The sequence below is a fragment of the Dermacentor albipictus genome, chromosome 7 (assembly GCF_038994185.2).
Source record: "Dermacentor albipictus isolate Rhodes 1998 colony chromosome 7, USDA_Dalb.pri_finalv2, whole genome shotgun sequence".
NCBI classification, from domain to species: Eukaryota; Metazoa; Arthropoda; class Arachnida; order Ixodida; family Ixodidae; genus Dermacentor; species Dermacentor albipictus.
The window spans coordinates 129,735,459-129,752,473 of NC_091827.1; the positions used below are offsets into that span (position 1 = coordinate 129,735,459).

At 44.2% G+C, this 17,015-nt stretch overlaps 1 protein-coding gene across 4 annotated transcripts; it reads left to right on the forward strand.

The window, feature by feature from the left end:
- Nucleotides 1–634: 634 nt before the first annotated feature.
- Nucleotides 635–16,894, forward strand: LOC135895963 (uncharacterized). 4 transcript variants are annotated; one of them, XM_065424232.2, is made up of 11 exons: nucleotides 724–778; nucleotides 1,546–1,845; nucleotides 3,819–3,981; nucleotides 4,436–4,624; nucleotides 4,984–5,575; nucleotides 6,375–6,521; nucleotides 6,703–6,783; nucleotides 12,982–13,184; nucleotides 14,402–14,561; nucleotides 15,307–15,429; nucleotides 16,591–16,894. In XM_065424232.2, the coding sequence occupies exons 5-11, from the start codon at nucleotides 5,470–5,472 to the stop codon at nucleotides 16,602–16,604; spliced, it is 834 nt and encodes a 277-aa protein (XP_065280304.1). In that variant the 5' UTR covers nucleotides 724–778; nucleotides 1,546–1,845; nucleotides 3,819–3,981; nucleotides 4,436–4,624; nucleotides 4,984–5,469; the 3' UTR covers nucleotides 16,605–16,894. The 4 variants fall into 4 exon arrangements, with proteins under 4 accessions (XP_065280308.1, XP_065280304.1, XP_065280303.1 ...); XM_065424234.2 differs by lacking the exon at nucleotides 3,819–3,981 and having other exon boundaries at nucleotides 727–778; nucleotides 4,984–5,151; nucleotides 5,492–5,575; XM_065424231.2 differs by lacking the exon at nucleotides 3,819–3,981.
- Nucleotides 16,895–17,015: the final 121 nt, after the last annotated feature.

A 17,015-nucleotide genomic window follows, 5' to 3' on the forward strand; every position in this document is an offset into this window, starting at 1 on the left:
GAAATGGTCAAAATGTCCTCATCCCGTAGCGGACGAACTGAGGACATCCCTAGCACGACCTGGTATCTTGTTCCAGAAAATGTACCTTATAGAACATATCCTCAGGAAGTCCCGAAAAGAGCCTACATTTTTATCCCGAAAATGTGCGTGATAGGACGTTCTCTGGAAGTCCTGAAAAGAGCCTACATTTTTATCCCGAAAATGTGCGTGATAGGACGTCCTCTGGAAGTCCTGAAAAGAGCCTACATTATTAACCAGAAAATTATAAATGAATTATATATATATAGCATATTCATTGTCAATTAGTGATAGTGACAGAAGTTCATGCCTGCGGCAACGAACGATATGTATGCTAACCATCGTATCTATGCCAGGTGTTCTGTGTCTATGCCATGAAATGTGCATGCCGGCATAAATCTGTCTTGGAATTAAGAATAAGGCAGTTGAATAAATCTTTAATTAATAATATACACACATATATATATATATAAGCGTACATCTGATATAGATGGTGTCTGTAGCCTCTAGACGTGCGCTAGGCGGGTGCAGGTGGAACATCGATCCGCCCTTGCTGCTTAGCCGCTGCGTGGAAAATGGCGAACTGCACCTCTTTTGATGCTGTAGGCATTCTTCGGCTAAGCTTCCCCCGAAATCCGCCTATCTGTTCGTCTTTAACACATATCTACGCGCTCCGTAGGAATACATGGGGTAACGTAACGCGCCATACGTGGGCTGAACCCGGTGTTAGCGCAATACCAGGCCGACCAAGGCAGCGGAGGTGAGTGGCCGATTTCGGTGGTAGTGCAATACCTCGAAAACCCACAGTTTAGCTGCAGCAGGCTTAAACCTATGCAAATTTCCAAGGCAAGAATGCTGAAACTTATACTAAAATGTAGGTAGCAAGCTTGATTGGACGCCCCAGAAAAAGACTGATCCCACGCCCTCATAACCGCTAGCCACTGTTCCTCCACGAGGCTGCAAATAGTTCGTACTTCAAACTTTCCCTGTTACCTAAATGAGATGGTAATCAAAAAAACTAAATTATAAGCGCGTAATTTTGGACGTTTTCACTCGTCTGCTATAGTGGAATGGTGAAAACTAAATTTTTTATTGAGCTGAAATAAAACACATGCTTCGCAGCAACTATTTATTGTCAAGTTTAAGTCGGCAGTGAAATCTCATGAGTAAAACGGGGTCAGCAGTAAAATGAACTGTACCGCAGACTTTTGAGGATTGAAATGCTCAGACTTGATATAATTTGTTCATGTCTGTTGCACACCTTATCGCTTCCTCCGATGAATAAGCCTCTTTAAGAACAGCAGACGCTCTGGAGGTATTAAGCACGACGCCATTTTGAAAAGGTCACATTGGCAGGCGGAGTAACACAACCCCGCGGGAGCCGTACGTGTGTTGGTTGCCAACTGCTGTTTTTTTTTCAAAGTTGTATATACCATACAATGATTACTTACTGTCCAATAATTTCTCAGGGGAGTTTCCCTTACGTTTTTTTCGCTCCCAAACATCCTTTTTCTCATATTTTTCTAGGCTGTGCTTCAGTGGCTTGCTTGCACGAAGAACCGGTACACATGGCGCAGACTAGTGCAGGCTCTCAACAAAAGGGAATCTCGGAGGGTTCCGGCACTTGTTGTGCATAAAAACAAGGCCTTTGAGATTGGCTAATGCTGGCAACGTTGTGCATGCAACAAAGTCAAGTCATGTCCAAGCAGAAGGCCAGTCAGACGTCAGCGTTTCGCGCGTTTTCTGTATTTACCGCAGCAGTTTGCAGCGGCCTCCGTTGTGGTATTTTGTTCCTCGGAGGCATGCCCTCGGAATCGGAAAAAGGAGGTGAGTGCATTTTATTTGTTAGTGAAATAAAAACCTTAAGGGGAGTAGTTTGTTGCGGTATTCTAGAGACGACTACTTGTTCACGCTTAGCGCCAAGTACTGTACCGTTGTGCACCATGTCGGCGAGTGACCGATGGTTTCGCCGCTTGAGGAACCGAAGAGTAGATGAATTCTTTATGATCCTAAATCCATCGCAAACTGGAACTAATAGCGAGGAGAATAATGTGCACCCATCTGGCTCTGGAGAAGGCACTTGGCGCAATCAACTTGACGCTGCTAGTGGGAGCTCATTGTTCAGCGATGTTGCATCAGAATCCGACCAACGTGAGCGGCCCAGCATCGAGCACGACGCCGTGTTCTGCAGCAGTAGTTCGGATTCTGAGTGCCTGCAGGAGCAAATGAAGCAAACGAATGTGCATCAAGAAGAGCAACCTGAGGTAGACGATGTCGCGCCGTTAAGCGACCAATTACAAGCATGGGCCATTCAGTACGGCTGTTCCCACAGCTCAGTTACTGCCCTTTTGAGAATCTTGCGTGGTCATGAATGTTTTTCTTGTCTTCCACGATCAGCAAGAACGCTGCTAGAAACGCCCAGAAAGTCATTAAACATAGTCAACATAGCTGGAGGGCGGTACTGCCACTTTGGTATCGTGCAACCTCTTCGTGAACTGCTAGAAATAGCAAAGGATGTACAGTCGCGGTCAAAAATACGCGGCCCACGGCTCCAGTCGGCGGAGCGGCCGCGAGCCGCACCGCGGCGCTCGCGTCGGCGCTGCGAGAGTTTGCGCTCTGACGACAGGTATCTCCCTCGCTATCTCGAAACAGCTGAACGATGCACTTGAACTTTATCAACCGTGTTACGTATCCGCCCGAGAGCGAGGGAGATACCTGTCGTCAGAGCGCAAACTCTCGCAGCGCCGACGCGAGCGCCGCGGTGCGGCTCGCGGCCGCTCCGCCGACTGGAGCCGTGGGCCGCGTATTTTTGACCGCGACTGTACCATTGGAGCTTGCTCTCAATTTTCACGTTGATGTGCTCCCTCTGGCAAAGAGCTCGAGAAAACAATTTTGGACAATACTTTGTCATGTAAAGAAAATCGAATCTCATGACCCTTTTGTTGTGGGTGTCTTTGAGTTTCTTTGAGTGTCTTTGAGTTTGAGTTTCTTTGAGTGTCTTTGGATGTCTTTGAGTGTCTTTGCAAATGAGTTTCTCCGTCAGTTTGTTGATGAAGTTAAGGGAATCATTAGCTCTGGCATCTGTTTTGGTGCACAGGTTATACCTATCAGAATAAATGCCATCATCTGCGATGCACCTGCACGAGCATTTATCCTGAGTGTAAGAAACCACACTGGGTACTACAGCTGTACAAAATGCACTGTGAAAGGCCTCTACAGTGAAGGGAGAGTGTGCTTTCCGGAAAAAAGTGGGAATCTGCGCACTAACACCACATTTCGAGGCCAATTTCAAGAGCAACACCATGTTGGCAATACAGTTCTTGAGGAGTTGCCACTTGACTTGGTCAAAGACGTGCCACTGGATTATATGCATCTTGTGTGTCTAGGAGTCATGCGAAAACTGCTTCTGTTGTGGTTTCGAGGTCCCAAGCAGATTAGACAAGGGGCTTCTGCACAAAATCGAATTTCAGCCAAGCAAACAGAGCTTTCTCTTTTTGTACCATCTGACTTCAATCGACGTCCAAGAGGTCTACATGACATAGATCGCTGGAAAGCAACAGAATTCAGGTTTTTTTTGTTCTATAGTGGGCCACTGGTGTTGTTTTCTGTAGTGCCACAAGGGATGTATGAAAACTTTCTGTGTCTTCATGTAGCAATAACCATACTTGCATCACAAAGCGCTGTAGCTGCCGAGCTTGACTATGCTGAGGAGCTTTTGAAGTTATTTGTTAGAGGCTTTGCAGAAATATATGGGCAGCACCGTGTATCCCATAATGTACATGGGCTATGCCACCTTGCAGATGATGCAAGACATTTGGGGCCACTGGACTCATGGAGTGCATTTCCATTTGAGAGCCACATGCGCACCATCAAGAAGCTTCTGAGAAAGCCGCAGCACCCACTGGAGCAACTGTCAAACAGAATTGCTGAAACAAAGAAGCTTCAGTGCAGAAAAAAATGACTGTAAGCAGTTTCCCTCTGCTCACTGTACAACATCAAGATGGCCCTCTTGTGCCTCTTTGCCAAGGGCCACAGTTCAAAAAAGTGATGTTTCCGGAAGGAATTGTCTTAGACACTAGTAGGAGGAATAACTGCTGCAAGCTCCTTGATGGAAGTGTAGTTGTGGTGGAGAACTTTGCCCATAATGCGCAAGGTATGCCATACATAATTGGAAGGAAGTTCCTGAAGAAAGATGACGTATATTTGACACCCTGCCCCTCATCAGCACTGGGAATATTGATTGTGTCCAAGCCTTCTTTGCTGCGGTGTTGGCCTCTGACATGGGTCTCGGAAAAATGCATGCGAGTTCCATTCAAAAAGAAGCTGGTTGTATTTCCTCTTGTGCATCTGAAAATGTAAATGATGAAGAAACTCCTGTATGTAGAATTGTACAATAGGTATATTGTTTTTCTTTAAGGTGATCAATATGCAGTCGTCAAGTTTCCAGAGGAAGGCAACTCTGTGGCTCTTGTACATACCAAGTGACTGCATGGCGATGTCTGCTTGTGGCCACAGGATTCCAAGAATGTTTCGTATTTAGCAAAATGTGGAGCCTCTCCATCCTCCAACTGGCAAGTCGTGCCATGTGTACCCATAGACACATTCAGTAAGTTTTATATTTCTCTTCTAATTCTTTTGTAGCATGTCTCATAACATAGTAATCATGTTCATTTTGGCAATGTACTTGAAATTGCAATGTGTGCACACATCTCTGAACTAAAAAGTAACTTTAGAAGGATCTTCTTTGGTGGCACAACTGTAGATTTTACATGCTTACTAGGTGACAATCACTTTTTCATTCAGAAATGAAAGCTCATATACGCAATGGCGCAACAATTTGCTTAAGGTTGCATGGTAACTCTAGATCTCGTAACATTGTTAGAAAACTTATCTAAAATTACATTCAGTTGAATAATTGGGGCAATGCTTGAATTTATGCTCATTATTATTTTTCACTTTCCGTAGGAACATATGATGCAGCGTGACAAAAGCTCAAGCAAGCTGAAGATGGGTCAGACTTGGGGAGTGAAGTGGACCTGGGACGGGGCAAAAGAAAAAAGCAACGAAGAGCCCTTAGCTCAAGTCCGGAAAGTGTGCAGCGACTACCACTTCCACCGCCCTCTATGATGAAAAGTATCTTTACTATTTGTTTTTCACACTAGCAAGCTTTGTTCACTATATTCCTCGTATTAATTTTTCTATGCCACATAATTTTTCCCATTAATATGCTAAGTAGGCCTGCACCTTCAAAGAAAACACATGTGGGTTTCCCTGGCAGGTGGGCAGTGACCTGCCATTTTGCAAATTCACCTCTACATTGTAAATTTTTATACAGCTCTGTAAAATGAAGCTCTCTGCTTTCACTAGAAACTGGCGGCATCTGAGCTTTGAAATCACATTGCATGTGGTTGGTACACTAAGGAATTGTAGCTTGTTTCTCGAATCCTTTCAATGTCGTTTTTTTCAATTTTAGAAGCACAGAAGAGGGATGGGAGACGTATTCACAAGCAGTCATCACATGCATCAACATCTAAGGCTAATGATCCCAATGTTTGCAGTAAGTCTGTGCCTTTTGATAATATAAGGAATGCATGTTAAGAATGCTGTCATTGCAAAAAATTGAATATTGAGAAGCAACTGCTCCAAGGTGATGTCTGGCAATGGCACAATAATCTTTGCAAATCTACTGGTAGCATAGCATGTTATAGAAAAACAGTCAGCATAGGATGGAGCATATAAATAATTGACAGGGCATGTTTCCACTATGGCTTGTACCTGAAGCTGTTGTTGCAAAAGTGTAACATAAAGCATTTTCTAATGGCATTTTAACGGCCGTGCATTTTGATGTACAAAGTAAAATTGAGACAAGATTGACTGAGGATTGTCAACCAGTGTCTTATTTCTGGACACTGACTTTTTTTTGTTTACAAGAGCCCTTTGCTTTGGCACTTCCAGTTTCTTTAGAACACTAAAACTTATCAGTCAGTGTTAGAGACAACCTGTCATGGTAGCTCAGTGGCTGTAGCATTGTGCTGCTCAGCACGAGGTCACAGGTTTCACCCTGGCTTCGGTGGCTTTCTGGTGCATCATAAGAGCACCATGTTGTCAACATTAACTTGGAATCCCTCGCTACGGTGTTCTCCAAAACCACGTCACAGATGTGGCATGCAAAACCCCAGTTACATTTTTTTTAGTCTTAGACACAAGCTCTTGTACTTTGTGTACTTTCTTGATGATGGTCGAATAAGTTATCTTTACTGATTTTCCTTATGATTTGCTTGCTACATTATTTGATGCTTGTCAGTCATTCACATGAGTCGGCACATGAGTCGGTGTGTTTCCTCTCCTTTTTTTAGGTGATCAAGGCGCAGTGCAATGTGCACAAATGTGTGCTAGCGAGACTTCAGAATCTGAGGCTGAGGCTGAGTCTGGAGGTGAACAAGATGCAATGCAAGAATCATCAGGCGTTAAAAGATCGTTCACAGCTCACTCTTTGATGAAAAGTATGTAATCTAGCATTGTCTGTTTTCTTTCTTACAGAACCTCTTGAAGTTGTAGCCAAAATGTGCAAAACGTTGTCTTGTAACATAACTGGCTTCCTTTCACAAGCACTACTCAGCAGTAACACCTTAAAGGCCTGCTGGTTAACATGATTATGTATTTTTCTTTTTTTGTCGTGCGAAGGAGCAAGCCAAATGGGAAATACACAGTGCAACAATGAGAAGTGGCATTCAAGTCAGTCTGTTGCACCTATTTCAGATGATGGTAAGCATTTAAGAATTCATATTAAGCCAGAGGTTTCATGTGATTGAGTAATCTTCCAAGTTGTCTAGAGTCATGCATTCAGAGTGAATGGAGCAAATTGTAAGCAAGACAGTGATGCAAACCACGATCTAGATGCTCTAGGAAGGCCCTGCACAACCTTTAAGGAAACTTGAGCTACATCAATAGATTATTTTTCTAGATGTTTGTTGTGACGCGAAGCGCCAACTGATAAGACAAGACGATGCATTGACGGGGAACCACGGAACTGCCTTTATTCCGATGGCAATCGCTTATATACACTTGATATAATTGACAGCGCCCCCTATACACAACACATTCCCCCTCATTAACAAAAAAAAGAAAGGAAATAAAATCAATCCACTTTCGCGCACTCACTTCACATCACATGAAACGAACGACGTTCTTACAGTCAGGTAAGCTCGTAGTCTTGATATCGTGCTGGCACTCTTCTTGTTCGTTCCGGCCTGGTGCGAGATGGTGCTGTGGTTGTGGCCAATTGCGATCGAGAATTGTCTTGCTGATCGGGAACCTCTAGAATAGACTCCGTTACTGTGGGCTGTGCACCGTCAGAATGGCTGGCGCTTCCCTGGATGTCTTCTGATGGCACCATTTCAGATTGATTCTCGTCGGCGGTAGGGGTATTTTGCTCCGCCATCTTCCCTATGTGAAGATCCAGATCGCAGGAAAACCCCGAGGCCGCACTGCGTTGCGCTGTAACCGCGTCAGCTAGTGCCTGTCCTGTCCCAACTTTACCAATTACTGTTAGTTTTGATGCGTTCCATTTCGTACCGTTTGCCAGCAAAAACGAATTCGTGCCCACTCGTCTCTTCACCTGGATCGGCAAAGAAAACCTGTGTTTCGTCTTTGGTCCGCCTTGCTTTATTTTTAAGAAGTCTCCTGGCTCAATGGTAGACGCTCTGGCACCTCGTTTTTCATCGGTGTACTTTTTTGTTCGTTGTTGCTGCTCCTTAACGCGCTGTTTCAACTTTTCCATGGCGGCACGCGGTTCCTCGAAAAATTCCCTTTCTGGGAGGCCAACAACATCCAATCTTGTTCTGGGTCTTCTTCCATGCAGTAGGTAAGCCGGTGACGCTCCTGTAGTTGCATGTGGGGTGGCCCTGTAAACACCCAGGTAGTCCCAGATTGCCTCCTTCAGTGGTCTTCGTTCCAATGCCGCGACCTGAATATATTCCTTGAGAACGCGGTTGAACCTCTCAATCTGACCATTGCATTGCGGGTAATACAATGTTGCAACACAATGCTGGATTCCCCGATCTCGTAAAAACTGCTCAAAACATGTCGACATAAACTGACGCCCATTGTCAGTCACAATGCTTTTCGGGTACCCTTCTCTCGCAAAAAGTTCCAAAAGCACTTTCACTACTGCCTGCGCAGTGATTGTGGACACAAATGCCACCTCGGGCCACTTGCTGTGGTAATCAATAATAGTGATTGCAAACCTGCACTCCGGAGGGGCACGCTCCATCGGCCCAACGATGTCGATTCCCAGCTTTTCCCACGGCTTCTCGGGCCACTTTACTGGCTCCAATGGGGCCATTACGGTTTTTGCCGATTTATCTGATGCTTTGCAGATAGCACAATTGCTAACCAGCGATTCCACATCCCTGTCCATTCCGGGCCACCAGTACTGTTCCCTTAACCGTTGTTTGGTCCTTACAATGCCTGGATGTGATTCATGTGCCATCATGACCAGCCTGGAAGTGAGTGTCGATGGGGGAACGACGCGTTCCGCGCGAAACAGTAGCCCGTCTATCACCGACAGCTCTTCTTTTATACGAAAAAAAGACCTTAAATTTCCAGCTAAACAGCCCTTTTCCGGCCATCTGGACGTAACATGCTGCGCCACCTCATTTAATAATGAATCATCAGCTGTTTCTGCTTGCAACTCACTCTTAGTGATCATGCTGGAAACCACAGCAACTACTTCCTCCACCGGTTCGTCCTCTGCAGAGGTCAAAGGTAACCTAGAAAGTGCATCCGCAACGACATTGGTGTTCCCCTTTGTGTACTGCACAGTGAAGTTGTATCGCAAAAGTCTAGCACACCAGCGTTCAATACGCAGTGGGCGTCTTCCAACCCCGTTTGTGGACAGCAGTGTCACCAAAGCCTGATGATCAGTTCGTAAGACAAACCTGCGGCCCCACAGATAAACGTGCCAATGTTCGCAAGCCCATAAACATGCCAGCGCCTCTCGTTCCCCGGTAGAGTACTTGCGTTCTGTAGGAGTTAGTGTCCTCGAAGCGAATGCCACTGTACGTACTTCTCCGTCGACTACCTGCTGGAGCACAGCTCCCAGTCCATATGCCGAGGCGTCAGTGGTCACTTGTACAGGCAAAGACTCATTGAACATAGCCACCACGCCGCATGATGACAGCATCTCCTTGATCCTGCAAAAGCTCTCCTCAGTGCTCTGATCCCACACGAACTTCTGTCCTTTACGAAGAAGTCGTCGCAGCGGCTCCACCACCTCTGCATAATTGGGAAGAAAATGTGAGTAATAGCCTACGAGCCCAAGGAAAGACCGCAGCGAGACTACATCGGCAGGCGTTTGTGCTTTAATCACAGCATCCACCTTTGACTTGAGTGGGGCAAGACCACTTGCACTCACACGATGACCCAAAAAGGAGAGCTCCTTGACAGCGAACAAGCATTTCTGATTTAGCTGCAGCCCCGCCTCAGCGATCCGATGCAATACCTCGCGAAGGTTACGGTTGTGCTCGTTCTTAGTCTTTCCAAAGACTATGATGTCGTCGATATAAAACAACACGCCCTTGCAGCCTTTCAAGATTTCTTGCATCATTCGCTGAAACGCGGCTGGTGCCGATGCGAGGCCAAAACACACTCTGCGGAACCTAAATAAGCCTTCGTGCGTAATAAACGTCGTTAATTCGCGACTATCTTCGGCTAATTCCACTTGATGGTAGGCTGCAGCAAGATCCAGTTTCGAGAACCATGCTGCTCCGCTCAGCGCATGCAACAGTTCTTCAGTGTGCGGCAAAGGGAATCCATCAATGACTACTGCTTTGTTCGGCTCGCGTAAATCGACGCATAGACGAATAGTTCCATCCTTCTTCTGCACAACCACTATAGGAGACACCCATTCCGCAGCACTGACCTTTTCTATAATGCCTGCATCCAATAATCTTGCCAGTTCAGCCGCTACCTTCTCTCGCAGCGTCAGCGGCAAACGTCGAACCTTCGCTGCTACTGGTTTTACATCTGTACGCCGCTTCACAGAATGTACGAAGTTTTTCGCTAATCCCAACTTATCAGCGAAAAGAAAGGAAAACTCACATAATTCAGGAGGAAGCGACTGGGGGCTGACCGTGACTTGCAAACACTCCAGTGTAGAACCGATGATGTGCAATTGCAGCTGGTGAACCCCATCCAGTCCTAGTAATGCCATGCCTTGGGGAACAACGTAAAATCGAAGGCAAGCCGAGTTGTTCCCGCGTACAACTCTGGCTGTGAACCATCCCAAGACCGGAATTTTCTTCTGTGAAAAATCCCGCAGCGTCGCTGAAGCCGCAGTCAAAGGAAAGCTGTTGGCGAACTTGGCTCGATAAACGTGGTCTGGCAAAATAGACACCGACGACCCAGTATCTACCAGCAACTGAAGTGGCTCGTTCTCAATAACGACGTCTACGACCAAAGTCCTTCGTTCCACTTGTCTGACCGCCAGTACAGTGAGCACGTCCTCTTCGCTAGCGCCGTCGTTTCGGACCGTCCGCACGTCCCGCTCTGCCGACCTGCCACAGACCGCTCGAAAATGTCCCATTCTGTGGCACTGGGAACAACGTTTCCCCCGTGCTTTGCATTCCTGTGAATTAGCTAGGTGCCTTGTAGAGCCGCACCGGTAACACTTGCGCACCGGCGTCATTGCCGCGTCGCTGTCTGGACTTTTGCCTTGAGATACATGCTGCACTATGTCCGTTTGTGACGACCCTTGGTCATAGATCGCAGCCCCCTCCGCTGCCTGCTCGTACGTCTGTAGCATTTCCACTGCCTCTGCGAGCGTCAGTTGTGACCCCTTCACGAGCAATTTCTGTCGCAACTCAGTGCTCCGTACTCCGTCAACAACCCTGTCTCGTAGAGCCGCTTCCAAGAATTGCCCGAAGTCGCACGTCTTTGCTAACTGTCGGAGAGCAGTGACGTACTCTCGTATCGGCTCGTTCGGCAGTTGCCGACGTAACGTGAATCGACGTCGCTCGACCAGTACGTTAACGGTGCTTGAGAACTGCCGCTCCAATAGGCTCAACGCCTCCGTGTAACTATCCCCTTCACTTGCCTCCGTCCCGTCTTTTCCTGCTGTTTTGCTTGTCTCCGGCCCGGCTTTTGTCGTGTCTGACGTTCGTGCCGGCTCTGGGCCCAATGTGCGAAAAACACGGCGTCCCTCGACACCAAGACATTGCAGCAGAATGGCCTTTTTCCGTAGCGGCGGTTGCGCGTCCATCCCCGTCGCTTCAAGAAAATTTGTGAAATCATCGCGCCACTGCTCCCATGGAATTGTCGCATCTCCAGGAGTCTCCAGGAAAGGCGGTAACGGTGGTAGTCCGTACGCTGCCATTTCGTAGGTGACGCCCCTTGGAACAGCACGGAGCCAGGTAAGGGAAAACAGTTCGTCGCTAGCTCGCTAGCTTCGCCGACTGCGCCAGATTGTTGTGACGCGAAGCGCCAACTGATAAGACAAGACGATGCATTGACGGGGAACCACGGAACTGCCTTTATTCCGATGGCAATCGCTTATATACACTTGATATAATTGACAGCGCCCCCTATACACAACAATGTTCATCATTGCTTTCCATGTGTAAATATATGAATTTGTTGCTTCGAAATTTTTTCCACTTTAGATGGACTATTAGGTTCAATAAACAACTGTGATATCATTTTTTATTTCTGAGTTACAAAAAACATCATAGTTTCATTTCTGAGAATTTGCGTTTTTTGCCAATTTTTATTTAACAAATTGACGACAAATAAAAATTCGCAACAGTCACTAGATCCTTTTTCTTTTCGATGTAACAAACCTCATCAAATTTGGTGCAGTGGTTTCCGAGAAAATCAATTTCTCCTTTCCCAGGTATTTAGATAGGAGCCTTCGAGCTAAGCTTCCTCTTAAGGGAGCCAGTTGCTCTTTGGGGCTCGGATTAATGTTACTATGGCCTAGAGCACCATTTGTGTACTCCGTTAACTTGTTGACTGCTGCTTATTGACTAGTGTATGAACGTCAACATATTTTGTTTGATGCGATAAAGTCGCAATGTAGACCAGATGCCCAAGCAGGAAGTTTACTCCCTTTTGGTTTACTTTGGGCAGAGGAGCTGTGCAATAACCAGAAATGATTTGGACTGCATTGTGTGCAGTAATGGTAGTGTTGCACAGCACACTTTCCATCATTACCGAATTTCTTGGTTGTGATTGGCTCCTTCCTGCAATGTTGCGGGAGGGAGTCAATTGTGGTTGAGAATTTCTATCAGGATCGGGCTCAAGTCATAATAAAAAGTGGCCGTGTGACACCGATGTAACATCAGAGCCTTTCCTCATTTTTCATGATGTTAACACGAAACATGATTGGCACTGCCACTTTAACAATACAGTACCAACTCTTTTTACACATGCTGTCATTATAATTGGCAGCACGGCAATTCCTGATTGAAATATTTGCTGCATTTCAGTAAGGAAAATGGTTTGGCAAATTTAATCGGATTTCCCTATGAAAAAAACTTGCCTGTGGTACCTTTTGACACTGTTTCTCGCATAGCTTATAGATGTAGTGCCACCACTGTGCGGGTTTTGACTAAAAGTGGACAGAATGCTTGGCAGAGCAATGTTTTTGGGTTCCCAGAGCCCAACCAATGAACTCAATATAGCAAAGGGGCACTAAAGAAGCTTATTAAATTCTATTTTTTTATTGATGCTCTTTTAATAGAAAAACAACCACTCTTGTGGGCTTGGCAAGAATGGAGGATGGGTGACTATACTGTGCTGAAGTTCCACACCAGTCAACTGATTTTGACAGTTGGCTACGAGCTAGTTATTTGTTTATCAATGAAGGACTGCATCACACTAAACAAACCAAACGAAACCTGACAACTGCATGAATATTAACTGATCAGCCAGAGTGTCCTCACACATTTTCTTCGTGAATTTCAGGCATTAAGCAGGTCATCAGGCTTCTACAAACGGTAATCTTGAGAGTCGAGCACCTGGGAAGCCAACTAGACGTAATAAAAGCAAAGCTTTGTGACCAACTGCAGCCTGAAGCAGATTTGTTAGAAAAACCATTTTGTGACATCACGGAGTTCGAACTGTTTGATCAAGGCCTCTCAGAAAGTGATGCAATGAAGTCAAAGTTGGTAAGTGTTTTTAGTGGAGTATTGTTATACACGAATTTGATAAGCGTGAGGTTGACTGACATATCTCACGGTAAACTTTTCCAGGTTTCTGTGTATGAAATAAGCAAGTATCCTTGCTTGTATATGTAGAAGGTTTTATGTGCGCTGCAGTTCTTAATTCCAGGTAGAAAAACTTTTTTTTTCTTCATGTACCCAAAGGCCCTTTTACAGGCATTACATAGGGGGTTACATATTACATAACATCACGGGGAATAAATAATGAAAATATACAAGCGTGAAATGTACCTGACTTTTTGCACTTAAAAACAAAATGTAATGTATAATAGCCATATCTTAAGGGACTAATTTTGTGAACAGTGTACTTGTATATTCCTCAGATCCAGCATAACACAGTACCTTTCAAAGTCAGTATTTATGTCAACTGGTCTTTTTCAAACCTGAAAATGGCTGTTTCCTTGAACAGATGGTGTGAGCAATTACTCATATCAGCAACTCGTGTGCGTGGACAATGAGCCCATTTCTACAGTTTTCTAGTGGCATTACCACTAGAAAGCTTCTACATGCCACTATGTATTTGCATGACTACATATCTAGTGGCATTTAAAATGTACTGCACATTCGTAATTTTTTTCATTGATGGTACAGCAGTACATAATGTACAAAGTTTCAATCCTCTGAAAAGCTGGTTGCTACAAAAGGATTACACGCTTGACATATGCTGCCACCTGCACTCGGTTTTCCATTAAACCAAATATATTAGCCTATCACTTCCGGTTTATTTATGAGAAGGATGAAAGTTGTCCATGGGTGTGGACAGACTGAAGAGGGTATAGCAATGATGTTAAAGGTTTTTGCAGTGCCATTGTAGTGCTTAAGTGCATAAATGAAATAAAACAAGACTACTACTTTGCCTGTCATTTGGAATTGCATTGAACTTTTTTGTGAGATACTAAGCGCTGACCTCTGAGGTATAAAACACCGATGAAAACATAGTGCCATGCTAGAAACTTGTAGCATGTTTGGTATAAGATGTAAATCTTGTTTAGGATTCTTTATGCTTTAAAATCTGCAATCATGTTTTATTGAACCTTGCACTGCAGCCTGAAACTCGCTTTCACTCAGTGGGTGGCTTGAAAATTCACCTGCTATAAAAAATTGCTTAGTGTTCTTTGAAATGTTAGTATTCCTGTAATGGTGTAAAACCTTGTAAATTCCAGGTACGGGAACTCGCTGCCTTAGGAGGAAGAAATGTTAGTTTGTCTACGCGTCGCATTCTTGAAGCCCTGATGACCCAGGAAGTGGCTGTTCAATATAGTTGGCTCGGACAAAAAGGAAAGAAGAAGTTCTTGTCGTTGACAACCTGCGACTTGATATATAGTAAGTACACTTCAGTATCCTGTTTCTGCTTTTGGCAAGTTTCTTCCCCTTCACCCTGCAGGGAAATGGACTTCTAGCGTTAAACTACACACATAATGTAGCTATCAGCAGGTTGCTGTGGTGCACCAGGATAGTTTTCTATGGCCCTTCAACGCCTTACACCTTTAAGGAGTACTTCTGCTATTGACTTATAATCATTTTTTAATTTTGTCTCGACAAGAACTGCGTGTGCACACTGCCTGAATACCAAATAAGCTCACATTAAAGAGGGCATGTGTACGATTGAGCCACTTTCTGTGAAGAACCGCATAGGTGCATCATGCGTAATATAAATTGAACAAGTGCTACCTGTTGGCTGATTATATAATCAGGAGGGCTACACTGGGTGCACACAACACCTTCAAAGGCCATGTGTGGTTTCTAGCCACATGTCTGAAACATGCAAGTTGTGAAGTTTGAATCTTTCTCCACTATTAAGCCGACACTATTTGCTCTTGCTATATAAAATATTTCATCACTGGCTTGCTCATAAACCTTTGCCTCCCATCATGGCCAGATAAGTAACATAACTGAATTAAATGTATATTCTGGAATATTTTTATTGACAGCTAATATACAGCATTAAATTGTGTAAACTAAACTGCAAGCCACTCATCTTTTGTTACCCTTTCTGTTACGACCCTGCTCTCTTTTATGCCATGACTGACTGTCAAGATAACTACAGAGCATCTCCTTATTGTTGCAGAAAGTGTTAAATGCACATTTGAAACTGTAAAAAGAAGTGAAGTTGAGGACGTTGTAAAAACGTGGCTCAGACACGCTGGGGAGAAGCTTAGAAAGAATAACAAACAGTCTGAAAAAGTCACAGGTGAGTATTTGTTCTGATAGGTTCTCGTAATTATTAAATTTAGGTTTCCACCTAATAACATTTAACTATTACATATAATTCAAAGGTTTTCCTGCAGCTGATCTGATAAGTGCTTAAAAATACAATCTGAAACATGATTATGTTGGGCAGTTTAACATTATTTAGTGGGATAAGCATCCAGGCTACAGGTTTTTTTATGCTGGTACTCTTTTATTTGCGTGAAGTGTCCACTTGCCGTATTTATTCGAGGAGAAGGCGGGGCATTTTTTCTGAAATCCTCAGTCTAGAAGTTACCCCTTACCTTATATGCGACGCTGATAGATTAAGTGACTTATTCAATATGGCGGTAGCGGTGCCACATCTCTGGTGATCCTAATTTTAGACATCAGCGAGAGGTGTAGCAACTAATAAGCTTTGGCAGGTAAGCCAGTATAGTATTCTGTGCGTACATTCCATACTTAGTATTTGAAAATAAAATTTAATAATGAAGATGAAGTGTGGGTTTACATGAATTTCTCCTTCAAATATGGCTTCTGTGGCAGCACGCACCACACTGCTAGGATACCACACCATAAGGCAACATCCGCATATAATTCCAACTGGTCATTCAGTTTATTCTGCTAACTTTCACCGCCGACACCTCAGGAGTAAGATGAGGCGCTGTGCTTTTTAGTATTTCTAGCGAATGCTGACGGGTCTCAATAATTCGTCGGCTACTGTATGTCACCTTATATTATTGTTCATAGTAGTTTTTTTTTTCTTGGGTGCCCCAACTGCACCCTCACCTTATAATCGAATAAGTATGGTATATGCTTAGAACTACAGAAAGTTGAACTAGTTAGTTTGGTAGGGGTTCGTTGTGACAGAAGGTAAGGCATAGACATGAACACACCAGAAGAGAACCAGAAAACTCAAACGGCACTTGTGTTGTCTGGTTCTCTTGTGTTTTGTATCTCCACGCCTTACCTTCTCTCACGAAGGTATATGCCTTTACTTCCTCCTCATTGAGAGTTAATTTCTGAAATCTCCCTTTTAATTGAAGAGTACACCTTGAATTGCCAAGTTAAGTTACTGGCATGTCTTTTCACTTGCTTCCCTTGTTTCTCTTGTAAAAGTAAGACAGAGAAGTTGAATCTGTGATTCATTGTGTGTCTTTTCTAGAGCTGCTGGAGTGACAACGCAGGCCTCACTGAAGTGCAGCATGTTTCAACCACAGCACGGAGGACTTTTTTTCCACATTTTGCTGTTTTAATGATAATTTCGTCATTATAATACCCATTTTTACTTTTCCGTTCTTTAATATTTAAAGATTGTATTTTAATTCCTCATTTTCTAGTCATTTTTAGTCAGTTACAGTTTATTACTCATTTTTGCATTGCTGTAGCAGGAAGACAATATTTTCGCGCATTAAGAGTGATGCCTTATGTATTCATGTTTTTTATAATAAATTTTATATTTAAGCTTTTGCGAGCCTTTCTTTTTGCAAAAAGAAGTATGTTACGCATTGCGTTGTGATGTGTACATGAGATATTTAAAGAGTAGGTCAGCAGTGATATTTACACGAATGATTCCATGGTATAACACCA